At 31.7% G+C, this 21,423-nt stretch overlaps 1 protein-coding gene across 1 annotated transcript in view; it reads left to right on the forward strand.

The window, feature by feature from the left end:
* Positions 1–1,354: 1,354 nt before the first annotated feature.
* Positions 1,355–21,423, forward strand: part of LOC108915602 (E3 ubiquitin-protein ligase MYCBP2-like) — a gene marked incomplete at its 3' end in the record, with an annotated part of 60,970 nt that continues 40,901 nt past the window's right edge. Inside the window, exons 1-8 of the mRNA XM_018721672.1 lie at positions 1,355–1,519; positions 7,716–7,980; positions 8,822–8,874; positions 10,387–10,560; positions 10,614–10,878; positions 10,932–11,161; positions 11,231–11,713; positions 16,896–17,609. Of these exons, the coding sequence (XP_018577188.1) occupies positions 1,355–1,519; positions 7,716–7,980; positions 8,822–8,874; positions 10,387–10,560; positions 10,614–10,878; positions 10,932–11,161; positions 11,231–11,713; positions 16,896–17,609 (2,349 nt within the window). The remainder of the gene's footprint in view (positions 1,520–7,715; positions 7,981–8,821; positions 8,875–10,386; positions 10,561–10,613; positions 10,879–10,931; positions 11,162–11,230; positions 11,714–16,895; positions 17,610–21,423) is intronic.

Genomic DNA, 21,423 nt, shown 5'->3' on the forward strand with positions numbered 1-21,423 from the left:
CCAGGTTTATATTTGATTTCGTAATCGTGTTCAGAAAGAGTTTTAAATAATAAAAGTTTTTCTTCAGAGTTTAAATGAGATGTTAAAGATACTTAAAGAATTTACTGTTTCATAGGGAATTGTGGTAGGTTTAGTATTATTTTGGAAAGATCTATTTATAAAATTACGTTTTCTTTGGACGAAATAATCGGAAATTGGTTTGGCTGGGAAAGGTTCTCTAAACTCGATAAATTGTGGGGTCTTCAAAATTTTGGATTTCTACTAGACACTGTCCATTTTTAATTTTTGAAATAGAATTTGGAATAATTAATTTCTTATCTCTGAATTGATATTCTTCGATAATAATTTCAGTATCATCTAAATAATTTTGTTCAATAGGAATTTTGACTAATTTGCCCTGGTGAGGTTCTAGGTAATGGGTCGTTAAGGTAGTTTCGGGTTTACGAAAAAATATAGGGAGTTGAAAAGTAGAGCCGGTTAAAGTATTTTCTGAAAAATCTATATGAGTTTTGACTAGGTCTACTAGGCCTATTACTCCATCGAAATATTCATGGAAATTAAATGACATTACATTCATAGTGTCTTCTAAATTAAATTTTGGAGGATAAGGGATATTAGCTTTCTGCATTATAATTTTTGTTCCTAAAGATGTTTTAATATGTACCGGGTCATTATACAGATATTCTAAAAATGATTTTCTAAAATTTCGGGGCGAAGAATTGATTTAGTAGATCCAGAGTCAATTAAAAGTTTTAAAATTGAATTTTGATTACCTCTGATTTCAATGTATGGCAAAGGAGATGAAAATGAAATAGAGTTGTATTCTAAAATCACCTCTGGATATTCACCGAGGCTACTTTCTGAAAATTTTCGTTTAAATAATGTTCATTAGAATTTGCTGAATAATTAGGTTGATTTGTGCTATAAGGTACTATATCTGGGTTCTCATAAAAGTTTTCTTGTTCTACATTGTATTTCGGTTCTGTGTAGGGATATGAATTATCTTGAAGAGATTGTAAGGTAATCTGCCGCTGTCACTGTTAACATGAAGTCTGCCGTCCGATTCACTCGACGCGGCGCAGCAAGGCCTAGGTCAGGTTATGAAAACAATTTGAGAAGAAATAAACTATGTTGAACTAAAGGGAACTGTTGTGTCAGCAAGTGTCGCATATGAATGGAAAGATGATTAGATATTTGACCGTAGTCACGGCAGGAGTGTTCGAAATAAAATAATAGTATTAAAGCAATATTTTTGTAAAAGTTGAGTTTTTGTCCTTACAAGTCAGAAGTGGGATTGTTCTCATTGTCCAAATAAAAATAAAAACATTTTGTGAAGTTTGTGTGTGAAAAAACTATGGATAGAGAGAAATCGACGCCTCGGGGAGCCGTGCCTGCTAGCGCTAGGGGTTCGCATACTGCCTGCGAGGGTGAAGGCCGATCACTAACACCTCCATTGGATTTGGAGCGAGAAGTGAAACGTTTGAGGCAGGAAATAGATAGTTTAAAAAAGGCAGAAACTGTAAGTAGTTTTGATTATACTGATTTGGAAAATGTTGCTGATCTACCAGATTTTGATCCTGCCGATAAAAATTTAAATATTTAAAAATGGATTAGGCTTGTTGACGCGAGAGCTCATTTTAACAAATGGGATGATATCACTACCTGTCGGTATGTTACAAATAAACTAAAAGGTCGAGCTTGGCGTTGGTACTCTAATTTACGTTCGATTAGTCATAGTTGGGAGAAATGAAAAACTATGCTATTAGAAACGTTTGATGTGTCAGATGCGATAGGATATTTGTTTTGGGATGCAGCAAATTTAAAACACCAGTCAGGGCAGAAACTGGTAGATTATTATTATGAAAAACTAAACAAACTTTATAAATTGAATTGGCAAATTGGTGATAAAGATATCATTGATATAGTTACACATGGTATTAATGATACGTTTGTCCGATCTTTGACTTCTACAAAAGAATTTCCAAATTTAGATGCGTTTGTCGCATTTTTGAAAAATTGGGATATTAAAAATCAAATTAAATCTAATGATCATATTACATCAGGTGCTGTAAAAGCAGATATTACTTGTCATAAATGTGGCAAAGTTGGCCATAAACGAAATCGATGCGTAAAAATATTAAAATATAAACCTGAAAGTCAACCTTCAACTAGCAACGTTTGCAATTTTTGTAAAAAGCCCGGTCACATAGAGAAAGATTGTTACCGGAAACGTAATAGAAGCCTTTAAAAAAACAGCTAACAAAGTAAATTTTATATGTAATACTGATACTAATATGTATTGTAAAATTGCTCTTGTTAAGGGGAAGAAGATACAATCTCTTATAGATACTGTTGTATATCGACCTTATAGACTTTCTATTGATCATAGACAACTTGCCAAATCATTGGTACAGGAACTTCTAGACAATAAAATAATTCGAGAATCGGATTCTTCTTTTGCTAGTCCTATTATTCTTGTCCCAAAACCAAATGGGAATACCAGATTGTGTGTGGATTTTCGAAAATTAAATTCTGTCACAATAAAAGATAAATTTCCCTTACCCCTGATCGTGGACCAAATAGACATGTTAGGGAAATATAAATATTTTATTTCTTTGGATTTATTTTCTGGTTTCTATCAAGTTCAGATGGAAGAAAATTCTATTCAGAAAACCGCATTTATTACACCCGATCGATAGACACTTTGAGTTTTTAAGAATGCCGTTTGGGCTTACTAATGCCCCTTCCGTTTTCCAGAAAATTATCAATAAAATATTGAGTGAATTATCATCTGAAGTTGCTACAGCCTATTTAGATGATATTTTAATACCAGCAAATACAATTTCTGAAAGTTTAAAAAAAATTAAAAGATGCGTTGACTTTATTTAAGAAATATTATATTACTTTACAATTGCCCAAATGCACGTTTTTCAAGGAAAAACTTGATTACTTGGGTAGAGAAATTTCACAGGATGGCATTCGACCTGGCAGCAAAAAGGTACGAGCAGTAGCAGAGATGATGCTACCTGCAAATTTGAAACAAGTTCGGCAATTCTTGGGATTATGCATCTATCGCCATCGCCAATTACGAAATTGCTGAAAAAGAATGTTCCATTTCAATGGGGAGAAGATCCCATGGGCTACTTTAGCAAACAGACTTCAGCAGAACAAAAGTTTTATCATTCTTATGAGTTGGAAGCACTAGCAGTAGTATTGGCACTTAGATTTTTTTACAGTTTATCTCCTTGGCATAAAATTCAAGGTTATAACAGACTGCAATGCCTTGCGAACCACCATTTCGAAAAAGGATTTAATATCCCAAGAATTTCTAGATGGTGGGTTGAATTACAAGATTATCAATATGAAGTTGTTTACCGCCCTGGGAGCCGTATGGGACACGTAGATGCTTTAAGTCGAAATTCTATTTCGCAAGATAAAAGTAATATTGTAAACTTAATTAACTTAACAGAGGAAGATTGGGTGACCGCAGTTCAATCCAAAGATGAAACATTAAATCTCATAATGCGAACGTTGGCTAGTGGAGATGCAAAAGGACCAAATAAAAGTTATTTTGATAATTATGTTCTAAAAAAAGGACGACTATATAGGAAAGTGGGTTGTCCCAAAGTAATCAAGATGGCTAATCTGTAAACTGAACCATGACGATGTTGGCCATTTAGGATGTGAGAAAACAATAGACCGAATAAAACAAATTTATTGGTTCACTGGAATGAGAAAATTTGTAAAGAAATACGTATCTGCTTGCCTGAATTGTTTATATACGAAGATGCCCTCTCGAAAAAAAGCTGGCTTGTTGCACCCAATTGAAAGGAAGGCAGTACCATTTGACACAATAATACATATTGACCATTTAGGACCTTTTCTGAAAACACGGAAACGAAATACACATTTGTTTGTAATTGTGGATGCCTTTACGAAATTTACCTTTCTGGAAGCAGTAAAGTTTACAAGTGCCAAACAATGCATCAAAGTTTTGAAAACATTTATATATATTTTTGGAGCCCCTAGGCGTTTAGTTAGTGACAAAGGAAGCGCTTTTACTTCCAAAACTTTTAAAAATTTCTGTTCTGAATATGGTATAAAACATATTTTAAATGCCGCGGCTTTCCCGAGAGCGAATGGACAGTGTGAGAGATTTAATAGAACGATATTGGAGTGCCTAAGAGCCATGAGTGTAGGATATGAAGATGATTGCTGAGATCAGCATGTAAAAATTATTTAGTGTGGCATAAATACTATACCAAAGTATATATACTGCATTAGTTGGAGTTGTACCAAATCCTCGGGCTGATTCTAAACTGATATTTGAAATAAAAAAGACTTTGGAAAAATGGGGCTTGGCTGAAATAAGAAAGAAGATGTCTGAACAAATTAAAAATGATCAGATCAAACAGTGAATTCGTTTTGATAAGTCTCGAAAAAAATATTTTTATGACTTAGGGGATCTGATTATGGTTTTAAGACTTAATTCTGAGATTACAGGCCAAAGTCGTAAGCTCCTTCCAAAATATAAGGGCCCTTTCAGAGTGATCCACATCTTACCGAATGATCAATATGTGGTGGAAGACTTGAGGGCAGATAAGAGATCTAAGTCTGTTGTCGCAGTAGATCATTTGAAGCACTGGGTTGTTATGAATGAGGAGAGTTATAAAAGCAGACTCTGTTAATGAGATTTATTTTATTTATATTATTGATGTTAAGACTGCGACAACAAATTGAAGGTAGACTTGAATTCTATTCTTTGTTTAAAGAATAAGCTGAACTATTCTATTCTTTGTTTAAAGAATAGGCTGAATTATTCTATTCTTTGTTTAAAGAATGGGCTGAACTATTCTATTCTTTGTTTAAAGAGTAGGCTGAACAATTCTATTCTTTGTTTAAGGAATAGGCTGAACTGTTATATTCTTTGTTTAAAGAGTAGGCTGAACTATTCTATTCTTTGTTTAAAGAGTAGGCTGAACTATTCTATTCTTTGTTTAAAGAATAGGCTGAACTATTCTATTCTTTGTTTAAAGAGTAGGCTGAACTATCATATTCTTTGTTTAAAGAGTAGGCTGAAAAATTCTATTCTTTGTTTAAGGAGTAGGCTGAACAATTCTATTCTTTGTTTAAAGAATAGGCTGAACTATTCTATTCTTTGTTTAAAGAGTAGGCTGAACTATTCTATTCTTTGTTTAAAGAATAGGCTGAACTATTCTATTCTTTGTTTAAAGAGTAGGCTGAACTATTCTATTCTTTGTTTGAAGAGTAGGCTGAACTATTCTGTTTTTAGTTTAAAGAGTAGACTGAACTATTCTATTTGTTTAAAGAGTAGGCTGAACTATTCTATTCTTTGTTTAAGGAATAGGTTGAACTATTCTATGCTTTGTTTAAAGAGTGGGTTGAACTATTCTATTCTTTGCTTAAAGAGTAGGCTGAACTATTCTACTCATTGTTTCTGAGTAGGCTGAACAATTTTAAACTTTGTTTAAAGAGTAGGCTGAACTATTATATTCATTGTTTATGAGTACGCTGAACAATTTTATTATTTGCTTAAAGAGCAGGCTGAACTAGACTATTCTTTGTCTAAAGAGTAGGCTGAACAATGCTTTTCTTTGTTTTAAGGGTAGATAAAACAATTCTATTTTTGGTAAAAAAAAAGAAAATTTACATCCTTTGTCTAAGGAGTAGGCTGAACTTTTCTATTCTATCTTTAAAGAGTAGGCTGAACACTTCTATTCTTAACTTAAGGAATAAGTATTCTATTCTTTGTTTAAAAATATTAGATTAGTCCGCCGTCCGATTCTCTCGACGCGGCGCAGCGAGGCCTAGGTCAGGTTGTTATGAAAATAATTTGAGAAGAAATAAACTATGTTGAACTAAAGGGAACTGTTGTGTCAGCAAGTGTCGCATATAAGTGGAAAGATGATTAGATATTTGACCGTAGTCACGGCAGGAGTGTTCGAAATAAAATAATAGTATTAAAGTAATATTTTTGTAAAAGTTGAGTTTTTGTCCTTACAATATGTGTACTCTAATTTGTCATCGTTAAATTTTGGGTCAGAATCCTCAATATGGTTTAAATTTAGTTTTTGGAAATTTTGTCCCGTTTTATTAACGTTTCTAGTGTACCAGTCATTTGTTTTTGGTCTGAAGGTTTGTTGAAAGGGTCTATTCTGTTGGGATTGTATAGTGGATATACCTGACATTGGGGTAGGTGTCGGTTGTTTTGTAGAAGCTACGTTATTATAATATGGCTATCTAATTAGTTGTTATATTTTATTAAACTTTTGAAAATTAGGTTGTTGTGTTCTATTAAAATTTTGAAAATTAGATTGTTGAGTTTGGAATTTTTGGAAATTGTTGGTTGGTAAGGCATGAGTGAGTTGATGGTACTGATTTGGTCTTGGTGCGTTTATTCTAGGTTTTTGTAGAAATACTTTTTGATTTGATTTTCGGGATGATTCTTCAAATTGTTCCTCCACGATAACGGCTTGTATCGCTTCAGTAATATTTGTGATATTTCTAGTTCTAATTAATTATTTATATTGAACGGGTAAACAACGCGTATATGTCTCTAAGGCCATTTCGGAATAAATATTTACTTGAGCCTGTTTTTCTTCAACAGGCCGATTTTGTTCATTGATTTTTGCAACTAAATTACTTAAAATACTTATGATTTCCTGATTTAAAAGTTTTGGTGATAATTTACTATCCAGTTGAATGTAAATTAATTTATTTTGTAATGAAGAGATAGTATGGCCATCTCCAAATAATTCTAACAATAATTGTTTCAATGCGTTCCAATTATCTAATTCTAATCGGCAAGATATGGACAAATCTGCTTGTTCTATTAATCTAGCTTTCACTGATGAAAGAAGAAATGACTTAAACGTTTGGTTTTCTGACGGAAAAGCTAAAAAGAGTTCGTCAGCAGCAGGAATAAATTTTTGTAGGAGCTGGGGATTTTCTCCATTAAATTTTGGAATATTCTCAATGTACATACGTACAAGACCGTAATCTATAGGTTGATTAATTTCTAATTTGTTTTCCGGTAGAGGGTTAACAAATAAAGCGGGTACAGCAAGATCTTCTGTTTGAGAAGTACTGGGGAAAACGATTGGCTCGTCCAATTCTTGGTTAAAACAACTTGGTCGAATTAACCCATTAACGGCCAAAGGTGCGTAAACGCACCCTTTTATTTAATTTTTTTTTGAGATCATCCGTAAAATTCTATGCTGTGCTACCTACAGAATCTTATGTCAACAGTCCAGAGACTGTACAGACTATTTTTTTTTGAGCCAGGCGTAAATAAAATCTATTTTGATACTCATGTAGTTTCTGTACATATGTTTTCAAAACGATGGTCATAATGATACATATATGTAGTGGATGCGTATGCGCACCTTTGGCCGATAACGATTGACATATTTATTCACTCCTATGCAAGTCTGGACAAATCTTGGCATATAACATACAGGACTTGTCAGAACAAATATCAGTTCATTATTAGCAGAGTGTACTTCTTGGTTTTCCTTTGTGTAAAAAAGTGTAGTTTTCTATAAAATATTGTTTGAACTAAAGTTTTTTGTAATGCATAATAGTTATTTTTTTGGATACATCTAGTGCCAATATGAGGTAAGAGATTTTTGAGTTGTATAGAAGCTATAGAGGTATAATTTTGTTTATATTATTGCAGTCATTTTTAAAAATAGAAAATGAAAAGAGCATTAACCACTAAAGAATTACTTGCTTTGTTAGAAGAAGATTCAGATTGTGAAAATGCTGAATTGGTTGATGTTTTTTATGTGCCGCCAGAAACAGATGAAATTACAGATGAGGAAAACTTTGATGAAAATATTATTGGAGAAGAGGAATTGCAGACGGATAATGCAGGAGCGTATCAAATACAACCAAGTATAGATAGTGATGATGATTTGGAAGACGACGTTTTTAGTTTTTTATGTGAAAATGTTCAAAGTAAGCTGGATGCAAATGCACTTTATACTGTGGACACAACGAAATCTTAGCTAAAATTTCTGTCGGATTTAGCACTCTCTTTAGATACAGAAAACAGCGATGTTGCTTCAAATACCGCAGTATTCAACTGAACCCATGGAACACTCTCTCAATCCGCTCTACCAGGTGACATCAAATTTGACAATATCGGGCATATTATATTATAAAGAGATTAATAGTGCAAGAAAAAAGTGTCGATTTCGCAAAAATAATACTATTTATTTGTGTAAAGTGCATTTGAATCCAGCTTACTTTGAAAATTTTCACATAAAAAACTAATTTAGTTTTATTAGTTTTAATAACTGTTTTCAGCCAAAGGTGCGTATACGCACCTACGTGTTTTTTTTTCAAAATACTGTTTATGATTTTTTTCAATAGTAAATTAGTCTTAATGTATGTGTTTTGAATATACTTTAATAAAAAAAATAAATCATTAAAAAATGTGTTTTTTTTTGTTTTGGCCAGTAATGGGTTAACGGAATTTTCGGCATTAAAAACTATTTAATTATTGATTTTCTGTTTTAATTGTATTTAAATTTGTTGTACTTATAACTAGTTTAGGTAATTCCTCGTTTTTATTATAGAGAAATTGCAATTGCCTTTCACTAGAATTTTTGAAAGGATTAAAGTGTTTATTCATTTTCTTTTTCTCAATTTCTTTATTAGTTACAGCAATTATTTTTGCCTCTACTTTCATTGATTAAACGTTAATTTAATAGTTTGAGAAATAACCATTTATTTATTTACTTTTTCAAAAAAAAAGAAAAATTCTTAATCAAGATAAAGGTTTTTTATCTTGTAGTCTCAACGTCGGCTCACTTAGCTCTGTTAGGCCTCAATCTGCCTTCTCCTAACGTACTAATGCTAAGTTCGTTACTATTGTGTTGACTAAAAAAAGTCTTAATTCTAATTTCTTAAAATTAATGGAAAATAGATTCACTTCTGTTAGCACTGTAATTATAGGACTTAGGAAAGGACTTACTTTTGGAAATACAGCAGAGCCTTAGCGTAGACAACAGCTTTCCTGAAGTTGAGTCTTCCTGTGCAGTGTTTCTTCGTGAGGTTCTTTTCCGGAAGTTGGGGCTCTAGGAACTTGAAGAATACAGCAGCAATGAACAGGTTCTTCTTGTTCTTCAACTAGAATGACCTTTGTTACAAAATCCGGATCCGACTGTGCCAGTTATTGGTTCGTTCTCTACAGGGAAACTGCGGCTAGTTGACCAACCCCTAGCAGTTCTGATCCGATGAATTTCAACAGCACTTAACCGTAGATAACTTTAAATTATAACAAGTTTTGAAGAAAACACTTTTATTTGTCTAATTACAATTAACAACGTGAAGTCTGAATCTATAGTCGTCCTCCTGAGCGGCTGGTTGGGTTTTTATACGATTTATTATCAGCTAGCAACTCAGCAGGCGATTTTCTATTGTCAGCATAATAATTAGAGACACTTACAAGTAAATAGCAGTTATAAAATAATATATAAATAGCGTGAAAATATATATACAGGGTGCATATTCAAATGCTGAAATGGCCAATATGGTTTACATTTATGGCCCTGCAGATGGAAATGGTACTGATGCTAGGCGAATTTATATGGAAAGATTTCCAAATCATCCAACTCCAAAGGTTCGTATTGAATCTCAGGAGCACTTACGTCATCAAATTATAGCTGGTTGTGATGTGATAAGAGCTACTCCTGGAATTTTTGTACGTGTTCGAGCAGCAATTTCAAGAAGATCTGACCCTTCAGCCAAAATAAATGCTATTTTGGCTGAAGGTGGTCATTTCCAACATTTGTTATAATAAATCATAATAAAGTAATTAATTACTTTGTTATTATTTTAAGTAATTTTCTTTAATATCTTCCGACTACTTCGAGATAATTTCATGAAATTTTGTAGTCGGGGATTTTTGGGATGAGAAATTCGAATTTATCGACGATTTCATTGTATCTTGTAGAGGGCGCCATAAGCGACTAGTAGTATGCTTTTAAATTGCCAAAACTTTTTTGTGGAGTGAAGAAATATTTTCCTCCAACTTTTCTGCTTAAAAAAGGTATACATTGCTAATATCTCAAAAGCCAACCTTTTTCAACAAAACGGAATTTAAATTTGTGAATGCAAAAAAATATTTGTTTAAAAGTTAAAGTTATGTATTATGTAACATATACATATAACAAGTAGGTACAATCACATTAACAAATTAACATAAAAAAAACGATTCGTCCGAATCTTGTGATGCGTACAATTTGATTGATTTTATTGAAACACTGTTTTAGCAAAAAAGTAACTAATAATTATTACAAATAATTTTATTGCCATAATTAATAAATATGAAAATTGTATTATCTTTAAATATTTCAGGTTTGTACGTTTGGATCAAATTTATATGGGCAATTAGGTTGTGGCGATATTTTACCAAAAAGTAGTGTTCAGTTTGTAAGATTGCCTTGTAATGCTATCCAAATCGCAGCTGGTAGTAATCACTCTGTGGTTTTAACATTGAAAGGAGAAGTTTATACATTTGGCAACGCACAGGTTTGTATAACCATAGAGCAGTTGTAGAAGTTTTTTAAATTTAATTTTTATAGAAAGGACAACTAGGTAGGATATATGGTAAATCTTCATCACAAGACACAGTACAACATGGACAGTGTTCAACTTCTCGATATAACAATCCTCGAACACCCTGGTACAGTTTTCCAGGGCCAATTCCTAATGTGGGGCCTAGACATGGTCGTAAAGCTACCTGGATAGGTGCTTCTGGTGACCAAACTTTTTTAAAACTAGATGAAAATCTTATCAATTCCATTAGTATTACTAAGTCAACTATTGTAGCAAATAAAAATTCAATAAGTAAGTTATTAAAATCAATATTTGCATTATTAAGTGAATAGTGTTTTTTTTAGTTTTACTTCCAAAAGAAGAAGAAATTGCTCGAAATTTTAAGTGCATTGCTATAAACAAGAAGGACGGTGTTTGCAGTTCTTTTAAAAACCAACATCAGGTAGATTTCACTAATAAGATTGTATGTATGGATCACATATTTAATGTTTTTTGGTCGCTCAACATATCTACTACTGAATTTATTTGTTATAATATTATAGTATCTGAATTACGAACAGATTTTTTAAAGGGAGTCAATAATAAGTTTTTACCTGATGTAAAAACTAGAAGCAAATCGAAATGTTCATTTCAAAGATTTCAGCTACCTTCTATATTGTCGCCTGAATTAGCCCTACCAGCAGTAACCGATTGTTATGTAACACGTTTTCAAGCTGCAATAAACTTATTATGTTGTCTCGATATTTTAACCACTACATATGACCTTCGCCTACCTATAAATAAAAGAGACATAAAAGACAACAAATTCATGCCTTGCAAAAAATATATTAAAGAAGATTTCCAAAGCATAAATAGATTTGAAAATCATGGTGGTGGATGGGGTTATTCTGGTCATAGTATTGAAGCCATTCGATTTATGACAGATACTGATGTGCTATTAGGTGGCTTTGGACTATTTGGAGGTCGTGGAGAATACACGGCTAAATTAAAATTGATAGATATTGGTGCAGATGGAGGTGAACAAGAAATTGATGGAGAACTTTTAGCCGAAACTGAAGACATACAATATGAATGTGGTCCTAGACAAAAATATCCTGTATTATTTGATGAACCAATACATATACAGGTACAAACATTGACTCTACAGGATGTCCCAGAATAACGCGTACAACGAAAGACCACAGATTCGTGGACTCAAAATAGGCAGATCTAGACGAATTCACCTATATCCGAAATCGCTTAGTTTGGCCGCTAGACGGCCTCAAAGTTCGTGAAATTTTTTTGAATTTTTTAAATAACTCGAATACGTATTAATCGATTTTGATTATTTTTGGGGTGTGGACTTTTGCTTTCAATCTACACATTTTAGTGTTGTACAGAGTGTTTTTTAAAACTCCTCCTACAAAATTCATGCATGGTGAAATATCTGTTCATAACTTTTTTCTCTTTCGGGCAATAATGACAACTATTTTTTATTTAATAGACAATACTATTTGGAAGTTTTTGTGCCCCTTGTAGAATTTTGATTAAACGAGCGGTTTGGGTACAAAAAAATATTTTGTCAATGTCTACGTTATCTTGCCACCCATATTACAATACTTAACAATTATAGTAGTAACTGATTTTGTTGAAGTTGACTGTAATTTCAGTTTGATCTTTAAGTCATTGTAAATGCCAATTCTTAATTATTGTTCACTACGATAAAATATACCATATGTTACTTCATTTTTGGATAAGTTGATGTTATTAAATTTAGTACAACTTATTATAAAAACTGTTCAAAATGACCACCGTTGTTTCTACAACAGAGGTTAATTCGGCGAAGGAAGTTAAAGGACACCGTTTGCTGTTCTTAAGGGCTATATTTTAAAACATTTATGGCATTTTGAATATGCCTCCACAACTCTTCTTCAGTGCTAAATGTGGAAGCATAACAATGTTGTTTTCAAAGTGCCCCGAATAGTCGCAAGGTGTTAAGTCTGGTGAACGCATAGGCCATTTAACAGGAAAATTATTTCCTCTATCGATCCATCGACGAGGGAATTTTTGGTTCAGATACTGCCGGATATTTACAGTGAAATGTAGTGGAGCGCTATCATGCGTAAACCACATGGTAGCTCTGAGTAATAACGACACATGTTGCAAAAACTCAGGTTTTGCATAAATTCTACATAAAATTACCCATTCAGTCTATTGGGTAAAATAACAGGTCCAATAATCAATCATCAATGATCTCAAAACAAATATTGATGCGAAATTCTTGTTGATAATGTTTCACTTTCACAGCATGTGGATTTTCTTGAGCATACACATGTTCATTGTGAATATTTTTTATTCCGCTTCTGGTAAAACAGAACTGGCAGGTACAATGACTTAAAGATCAAACCGAAATTACAGTCAACCTACAAAATCAGAGCCTACTAGCACTTTGTCAAGTATTGTAATATGGGTGGCGAGATAATTTATACATTTAAAAATATTTTTTTGTACATAAACGGCTCATTTAATCAAAATTCTACAAGAGGCCCAAAAACTTCCAAATGGTATTAACTATTAAATAAAAAATAGTTGTAATTTTTGCCCGAAAAAGGAAAAAGTTATGAACAGATATCACCATGCCTCAATTTTGTAGGAGTTGCAAGTTTTAAAAATACTCTGTGTAACACCAAAATGTGTAGATTGAAAGCAAAAGACCACACTCCAAAAATAATCAAAATCGAATAATACGTATTCGAGTTGTTTACAATATTAAAAAAATTCTCACGAACTTTGAGGCCATCTAGCGGCCAAACGAAACGATTTCGGATATAACTGAATTAGCCTAAATCTGCCTATTTTGAGTCCACGAATTTGTGGTCTTCCGTTGTACACGTTATTCTGGGACACCCTGTATAATAATGATATTTATTGTAAAAAATTATTTAATCGTAAAGCTATTTTAATTGATTCGTTGGTATTTTTTATTTCTTGTGATAATCGACCGTGGCTAATAACAGCATTACGTAAATTGTTTAATTTAGACGATATAAATCAATAGTAGTAGTATAAATATTGAGTAGTAGTAGTAGTAGTAGTAGTAGTAGTAGTAGTAGTAGTAGTAGTAGTAGTACCTAGTAATTAGTAGTTTTTTATTTGACAAAAGCTATTTAACACTCATTACTTTAATTTAGTATGACAAAATTTCTATTTCTATTTTAAAAAACATATATTCTATTACCTCTTGTATTTTTTACTCTATTTTAAAGGCATTAAGTTAATTCAAATTAAAAAAAATGTCTCAAAAATCTTATAAAATGAAGTAAAACAGTGTTCTCCGATACCAGAAATCTAAATAGGTATGCAGTAGATATCTAATCCCATAAACAAGATTGCCTAACTGCCGATATTGCGGGAGACAACTACCTTATGTGTTATAATTATAAATAGTCCAATCAATTTATCACGGCCTTATGTTAAATATACAAAAAATACTACCTGGAAACAAAAATATGGTGATAAGAAAAAAAAATCTAAGAAAGATGATGTATTTTTCCTGTGGCGCATAAACGGCGAAGTTAATCTAAAAAATTCATAAAAGCAAAAAAAAAATTGGTTTTCGCCAATAAAAAAAACTTGAATTTCAATCGAAAAATGTTAAATGAGAAAGTTGTAGCTATTAAAAAAACCTATCGATTTCTATTTTTAAATATATCGATTGCTATATTACTTTTCGAAATATATCCAAAATATCGTCAAAAATCGCCTTTTTTGTTTTTGCTGTATCTCTTGCAAATTAAGGTTTTGAAACTTGTTACTTTCCGTAAATGTAGCCCTCGGCAAGCAAAAAAGTGCCTTTCTTTAAGTTAAAAAATATAAAAAAATTTTCGAGTAATATCGATTTTTCGAAAAAAAGGTTATCTCGAAAATCGGCTTTTCTTGCTCGACGAATAGTCGTAGAGAAACGAATTAGGACTCATTTTTTCCCTTAAGAGTTGTACTTTCATGGTAAAAAAAGAGTGATAACGATTATATTCATTTCAAGTATCCAAAGATGACTGAAAAATGTAAAAAATGTTTGATCGCGTTTTTCTTGAATATCTTTTTCGATTTTCATTTCTCGATAATGTCTATTACAGAATCGATTGCAAGCATTTTTAGGCGAATTTAAAAAAAACGTTCTATGGCCTTCTGGAGTCGAAATAATTTTTTCCCCAAATAATTACACAGGCCGCTATTTAAGTGCTACAGCGTCCATTCTTACAGAGATTGAAGTTGAAGACTTATATTTTCAATAAAAAACATTCATTCATTTTAGCCACTTCTGCATTTTTAATTGTACGTCAAACCGAAACATCCAAGCGGCGCGAGCTAACTGTAGCGGGCGGCGGAGTGGGGGTAACGCTACTCGGCCGCTTCGAAAACTGGATTCGCACGTTCAAAAGCGCTCTTACTTTCAAAATCTACTTTATTTCGACCTTTGGACCACGTACAAAAATTCTTTTGTACTTAATCTGGGGTAGCTCGACGAGATAAACCAAAATATGATGTTTACGACAGCCTCAAAAGGATAATTACCTTTGAAAAATGTATTTTTCCTCTAATCTTAAATTCTCTCACCTCTTGTTAACATTTCAATAATTGTTTATGAAATAAAGTAAGTACAACGTTTTATGGTACCTAATTATATATTTCTGTTATAAAAGTATTACAAAATATTTATTTAATTATCGTACAGAAAATTACGTGTTATAAAAATATTCGTCGATTTTTTATTTTCACAGCTTATGTATATCCCTTTTATGTTTCAATTCTTCTTCTCTTCAATTCCCTCGATTGTGATTCATTTTCTTCTTCTTCCATGGTTTCGTTTCCTATATTTTCCACGCAACCAACTTCATTTTCCACATAATTCGTAAGAATGGACGCTTAAATAGCGGCCTGTGGAAATTTTTGAAGGTCGTAGAGCAACGTTTTTTTTTCAATTCGTGTAAAAATGTCGATTCCTGTAATAGAAATTATCGAGAAATGAAAATCGAAAAAGATTTTCAAGAAAAACGCGACAAAAAAGTTTGTACTTTTTTCAAAGCCGTTTTTGGACACTTGAAATGAACAAAATCATTATTACTCTTTTAAAAAATTCATAACCATTAACAAACCTACATCTGGCAAATTAGAAGAATCTTCTTTTACGAAATTTGCTTCTATTTTTTAAATTTAATATGCATAAACGATAAGACATCTATATGATAGATGCAGAAACTCATCTTGAAGTAGTGTACGCGCGCCTAATTGCTACGCCGCCACAGCGCGCCAAGTCGGCTAACCGTCCCATGCGGTGACGTCATTGCATTGCCACGGCTGAGACAAATATTCGCAATTTAAAAATCATGTAATTTGAAAATCGGTCAACGGATTGAGTTGAAATTTTTAGGATCACCGAATCATGAGCAATACCTTGTGTATACCCGTATGATTTTACGGGATATTTTCTCGACAAGATAAGACCAGACAATATTGTCTCGTTTAAAGTAAAACGGGTAAAAAAGTTGAACTGATAGAGTATGAAGTTTTTGTATTGACAGATAAACAAAAAATCAAAATAAATTTTTTTATCTAGAATTTGTTGAAGATTGTCATCAGATAACGTCCAAAATGCTTCGAAATGTTCGTTCAGAAGTGGAGCAAATATTTTATTATTGTATGGAAGCGAAGAAAAACCAATTTGAACACTTAATAAAATAAAATTCTTTCATTCATTGAAACCAAACATTAAAAAGTCGTATGTCGTCGTGAGCAGAACTGAAAAAGCTTTAAAATGAGATGCCACTCAACATAGGGTGCTATTTAAAATTTAAGGGTATTTTACGCTCCTGCCTAAGGGGTAGCTTTCAAAACCTCAAAACTTACGCCATCACGTGTCCCTCTTGAAAAGAGAATCGACGTATCTCAGGGTTTTTTTCTTTAATTCCAATATTTTCTATGTGGGAAGTTTTAATTAAAACACCCTGTATATATGTATGTGTCTACGAAAAAATTCCTTAAGATCCCGTTTTTACATAATTATGAAACTTTATAAAAACTCTTTTTGTGGACTGTGAATTTTTAAAGGTCATCGATGAAAATGAATATTGCTAAAATGTGGTTATTATAGGCAACAAATGCAAAACAAAAACAAAACACACACTGACGCGCGCGCACACGCACACGAACAGGGATGGCAATGTATAACAGACTGTGTTTTTTAATTAACTGTTTAAAATTAACTTAATTATTACCATCTAAGTTACAATATAAAATAAACTAACAATATTTTTACATTTGATTTCAAGGCTCATCGTTGGTACGTGGCTTGGTGCCGAATAAGTGGACCAAGCAGTGACTGTGGATCTTCTGGTCAAACAATGATTATAACTGAGGATCAAGTTATTTTTTATTTTAAATCATCAAAAAAATCAAATAATGGTACCGATGTAAATGCGGGCCAAATTCCACAACTATTGTATAAAATTATTTCTCATGAAAATCAGACTCCGCAAAAACCTGGCGATGTTACAGAATCTACGTATATTTTATCAAAGGATTTCTCTAGAACAGTATCAAAGGAGTGTTTTAAAAGTTTATTATCGTTACTTCAGTGGTCGTGGAATACCTTCAAATGGGGAATGGTTGAAGGTCAATCTGCTAAAAATGTGTATGATAATCTGGAATTGGAAAGACTAGTATATATTAGCAAAGCCAGTTTACGTCTGATTTGTACGTATATTAATGAAATTTATCCTAGATGTATAAATAAAAGGATACCCATAGAAAATATTGCTTTAACAGAATGTGTTGGAGACACTAGAACACTTCTGAAACAGATCCTGTCAGATAATATGCAAACACAAACAGAAATAAATAAATCAAATAATACTAACATATTTATGTTAAACAACATATTGGATGAATGCCATAACACATTTGTATCTTGTTTTCATGCATTTTATCCAACTGCTTATTTAAAGTGGAATTGTCTGTGTGACTTATTGGGTGAAATTAATAAGGTAAGTTTAAATTATATGTATAATAAATTAATAAGGTCAGGTTATATATGGTGTCTTAGAGAGTGGGGGTTTTAATTTTAAAAGCTTATAGCTCACTTCATTCAGGCCGAGTATGTATCCCATTTACGGTAAAATGTTATGTTAGAAATAACGTTTGTAAATAACATGCCGTAATAACATATATCATACCTATATCTTATAAGTATCCGTCAAACAGACATGTTATTTAATTGTAATGAAATGAAACAGAGTTTTTCCTCTACGTTGTAGGTATTTGTTTCATGTTTCATAACAACAGACTACGTACCGGCAAAACGAAACCATCAGAATTAAAACTTATTAATGCTTTATGACAACAGTTTGCTACTAAAGTTGATTTATTGAGCATTGGGGAAAAACCACACAAAACAAAAAAAAAATAAAAGACGTATTTTTTTATCGGCGGAAAAACATGTTTAGGGGTGAAATACATCTTCAAAGTTCGCCCCTCAAAACAGATTTTTCTAAATATCTGGGCGGGGTTCTCATCAATATTTTGGAACGAAACAAAATGCAAAATTACTTCTTATAAAAAAACAGATGTTTCATTAGTGTTTTCGTGTTTGGGGGTTGCTACCCTTATTTTTTATTTCAGACTATATTTTTCAAATAATTTTTATAGGTATATAAAAAATTCATTTGTTAAAAAAAATTAAAAATATGATTTATGTAAACAAATAGACAAAATTAAGTTCTCTTAAGAGGTGAACAACCCCCTAGTGTGCGAAAAATTTCTGTGCTGACTAGAATTAACATTTTAAAATAAAAAGTTTTTACTTTTTCTCTAATCATCTTTATTTTGCAATGTTAATTCTAATCGTACAGACATTTTTAGCACACTAGAGGGTTGTTCACCCCCTAAAAAGAGAACTTTATTTTGTCAATTTGTTTACATAAATCATATTTTTTAATTTTTTTAATAGGAATTTTTTTATATATAAAAAATGTTTGAAAAATATAGTTTTTCTGAAATAAAAAATAAGGGTAGCAGCCTCCAAACACGGAATCTAATGTGAAACATTTGTTTTTTTATAAGAAGCAATTTACATTTTTTTTCATTCCAAAATATTGATTAGAACCCCAGATATTTAGAAAAAACTGTTTTGGGGGGTTAACTTTGAGGATGTATTTCACCCCCTAAATATGTTTTTCCGCCGATAAAAAAAATATGTCATTTAATTTTTTATGTTCTACAATCGAGTCTACAACATATATAAAAATATGGGAAATTGGAGAGTTCGGGTTAGGGTAGTTTCCTTGTTAGATTCTTCGTTTGATTTAACCTAACAATAATTTTAGAGTAAATACTTATATATACGTACGTTATAGTATATATTACTACCTAATTACTTAAATTTTACAACTTACCTTCGATGTGCGTTTATAAAACCGGCAAGTAAATGGAAATTTTACAAGCCGTTCATTTTCATTAGACAAATAACAACTACGTTAAACTATAGCAACACCAAATTCCTTGCCTTTAAGGGCCCCATATTCTTTAAATAGTGTTTTCCGCAAAGACAAATAATTTCAAACATTTAATAACTGAATAATCTAAAGCTTATCTAATAATAGGAATGTTATGTCATGCCATCTGGTTATTTTCAAAGACGCCGCAGTAAAACGAATAAACAGGTGCAAAAAACGATCAAACCATCAAGGTTTTAGGTACTGAAATCTACGAAAATACTAACTTTTTTATATATAATTCCACATGTAAATATTCTTATAACATTTACTTGCTTAGTCCTACATATAAAATTGTTTACTTTTATTTATAAGTACGTGAAAATAATTCTTAAAATGTGGGGTTAGAATAACAGCAAACGCATGTTTTACAAACGCTTTTTTTTNTAGCAACACCAAATTCCTTGCCTTTAAGAAACTCTGTTATAATTTAAGATAACATGTTACAAACTATTTTATGTTGTATTTACCCGTTATTTACGAGTTTGCATTTGTTTCATATTTCATAACCTAAATGACATCTGTCAGTTATATGTGTTTTTGTCTAATACTGACTCTTATTTATAATAATTTTGCATAATTATTATTAAAAATGTCGACACAAAAGCGTCTTCAAAAAACAACAAAATTGCAATACGAGTATTTGCTAAAAATGGTCTTAATTCCTCAATAACATGCACGTTATATCTTAACAGGTAACGTTAACAACCCTGAAATAACATAACTGTTATTATGATAAAATGGGATACATACTCGGCCTGAATATGTATTTTACAATACAACGTTAACAAAAAATTTATGTACATATGCATGTAAATCAGTGCTTGTCATTTTTAGCGGCTGTTACTCTTTGACATTAATAAATTGATTCCTTTAATTTAAGGTTTGACGGGTTCATGTTAATTTAAGGTATTGTGGAAATTAAGCTTCCAGCTTAAAAAATTTTGCCACTTCTTGCAAACGGCACTGATTTTATGAATACTGATCACCATTCTATGACACTTACATATCTGAGAAATAATTAACGTTCTACCAATTCAGGTGGACGTAAAGCAACATATTTCGGATAAAAACTTAAATAATTGTCTCCCAGCACAGTAAAAGAACGTGGTCTCTTGGTTTTGGTATTGGGAATTTTTAATATAAGGCGGATTTCAAATCTTCTACATTATCAATTGTTAAATTTACTAATTCATCATAACGGCATGCGCCTGCAAACCCCAATATTAGGACAACCTATAAAGAAGCTTTTTAAAAATTTTGTTCTGTTATTTTTTCAGCGTTTACCTTCATCATCAAATATAAATTATTAGTTGCGCTATTAAAAGGCAATCAACTTGCTCCTTTGTAAATACTCACGATTTTTTCTGTACATATCCCTTATTTTGTCTCTCGAGAAAAGCACGTAACCTTGAATATTTGCTTATATCAATCCCCTTCTCTATATCCAACGTTAACCGCAACATTGAATATTGTGACCAAAGCGTTGACGGCTTCATTTTATTTGCTAAGTTTGTGAAATACACCATCAATACATAATACATCTTCTGAATGTTCGGAAGTTAATATTTTTTCTTTGCACCAATCCATAAAATGTTGGTAGACATTCATAATTTTCTCCAGATTTCCTTGTGTTAAGATTAAAAGAAACCTCTCCCACACTTCAGTATCTCCTCAGGTACAACTAAATCTTTATTAGACCCCATTTTTACAGTTTTCAGCAAATTGAACCACAAACAATCACAAATGTACTCAATTAACATTATGGCGACTAATGTTTGACAAAGTATCCATGACTATATCGATATAGTCTACTTACATACTTTGCTTTATTATCTAAATTTAGTTTGAATAATTTCAAAGCATAAACTAATAATTAAATTGGAGAATTCGGTTGGAGAAAGAATAGTATGTTTTATTCTGATTCCTTTTTCGTCTCGTAATTTATAATACAAAATTTGCTCGTCATAAAGGTAAGAATTTTAATCCTAATATAACTATACAGGGTGTCTCATAATTAGCTGCCAACCCTGAACAGGCCGATTCTATGATCAAAACTAAGTAAAAAAGTTCATATGAACATGGGTAATTTAAACAAAAAAAATTTTTTTGTGCAAATTTAATCTAATTTTAATAAAAAAATAATAATAAAAAATTAAATTAAATAAAAATTAATCCTTTAAATGGAAAAGAGAGGAAAGGAAAATTATTATTATTATTTTTTGTTTAAATTACTATGAAATTGACCAAAGTGGGATTAATTCAAGAGCGATTTTCTCAGAAACCGTTAAAGATAACGATTTGAAAC

The sequence above is a fragment of the Anoplophora glabripennis genome, unplaced genomic scaffold, assembly GCF_000390285.2.
Source record: "Anoplophora glabripennis isolate ALB-LARVAE unplaced genomic scaffold, Agla_2.0 scaffold1379, whole genome shotgun sequence".
Lineage (NCBI taxonomy): Eukaryota > Metazoa > Arthropoda > Insecta > Coleoptera > Cerambycidae > Anoplophora > Anoplophora glabripennis.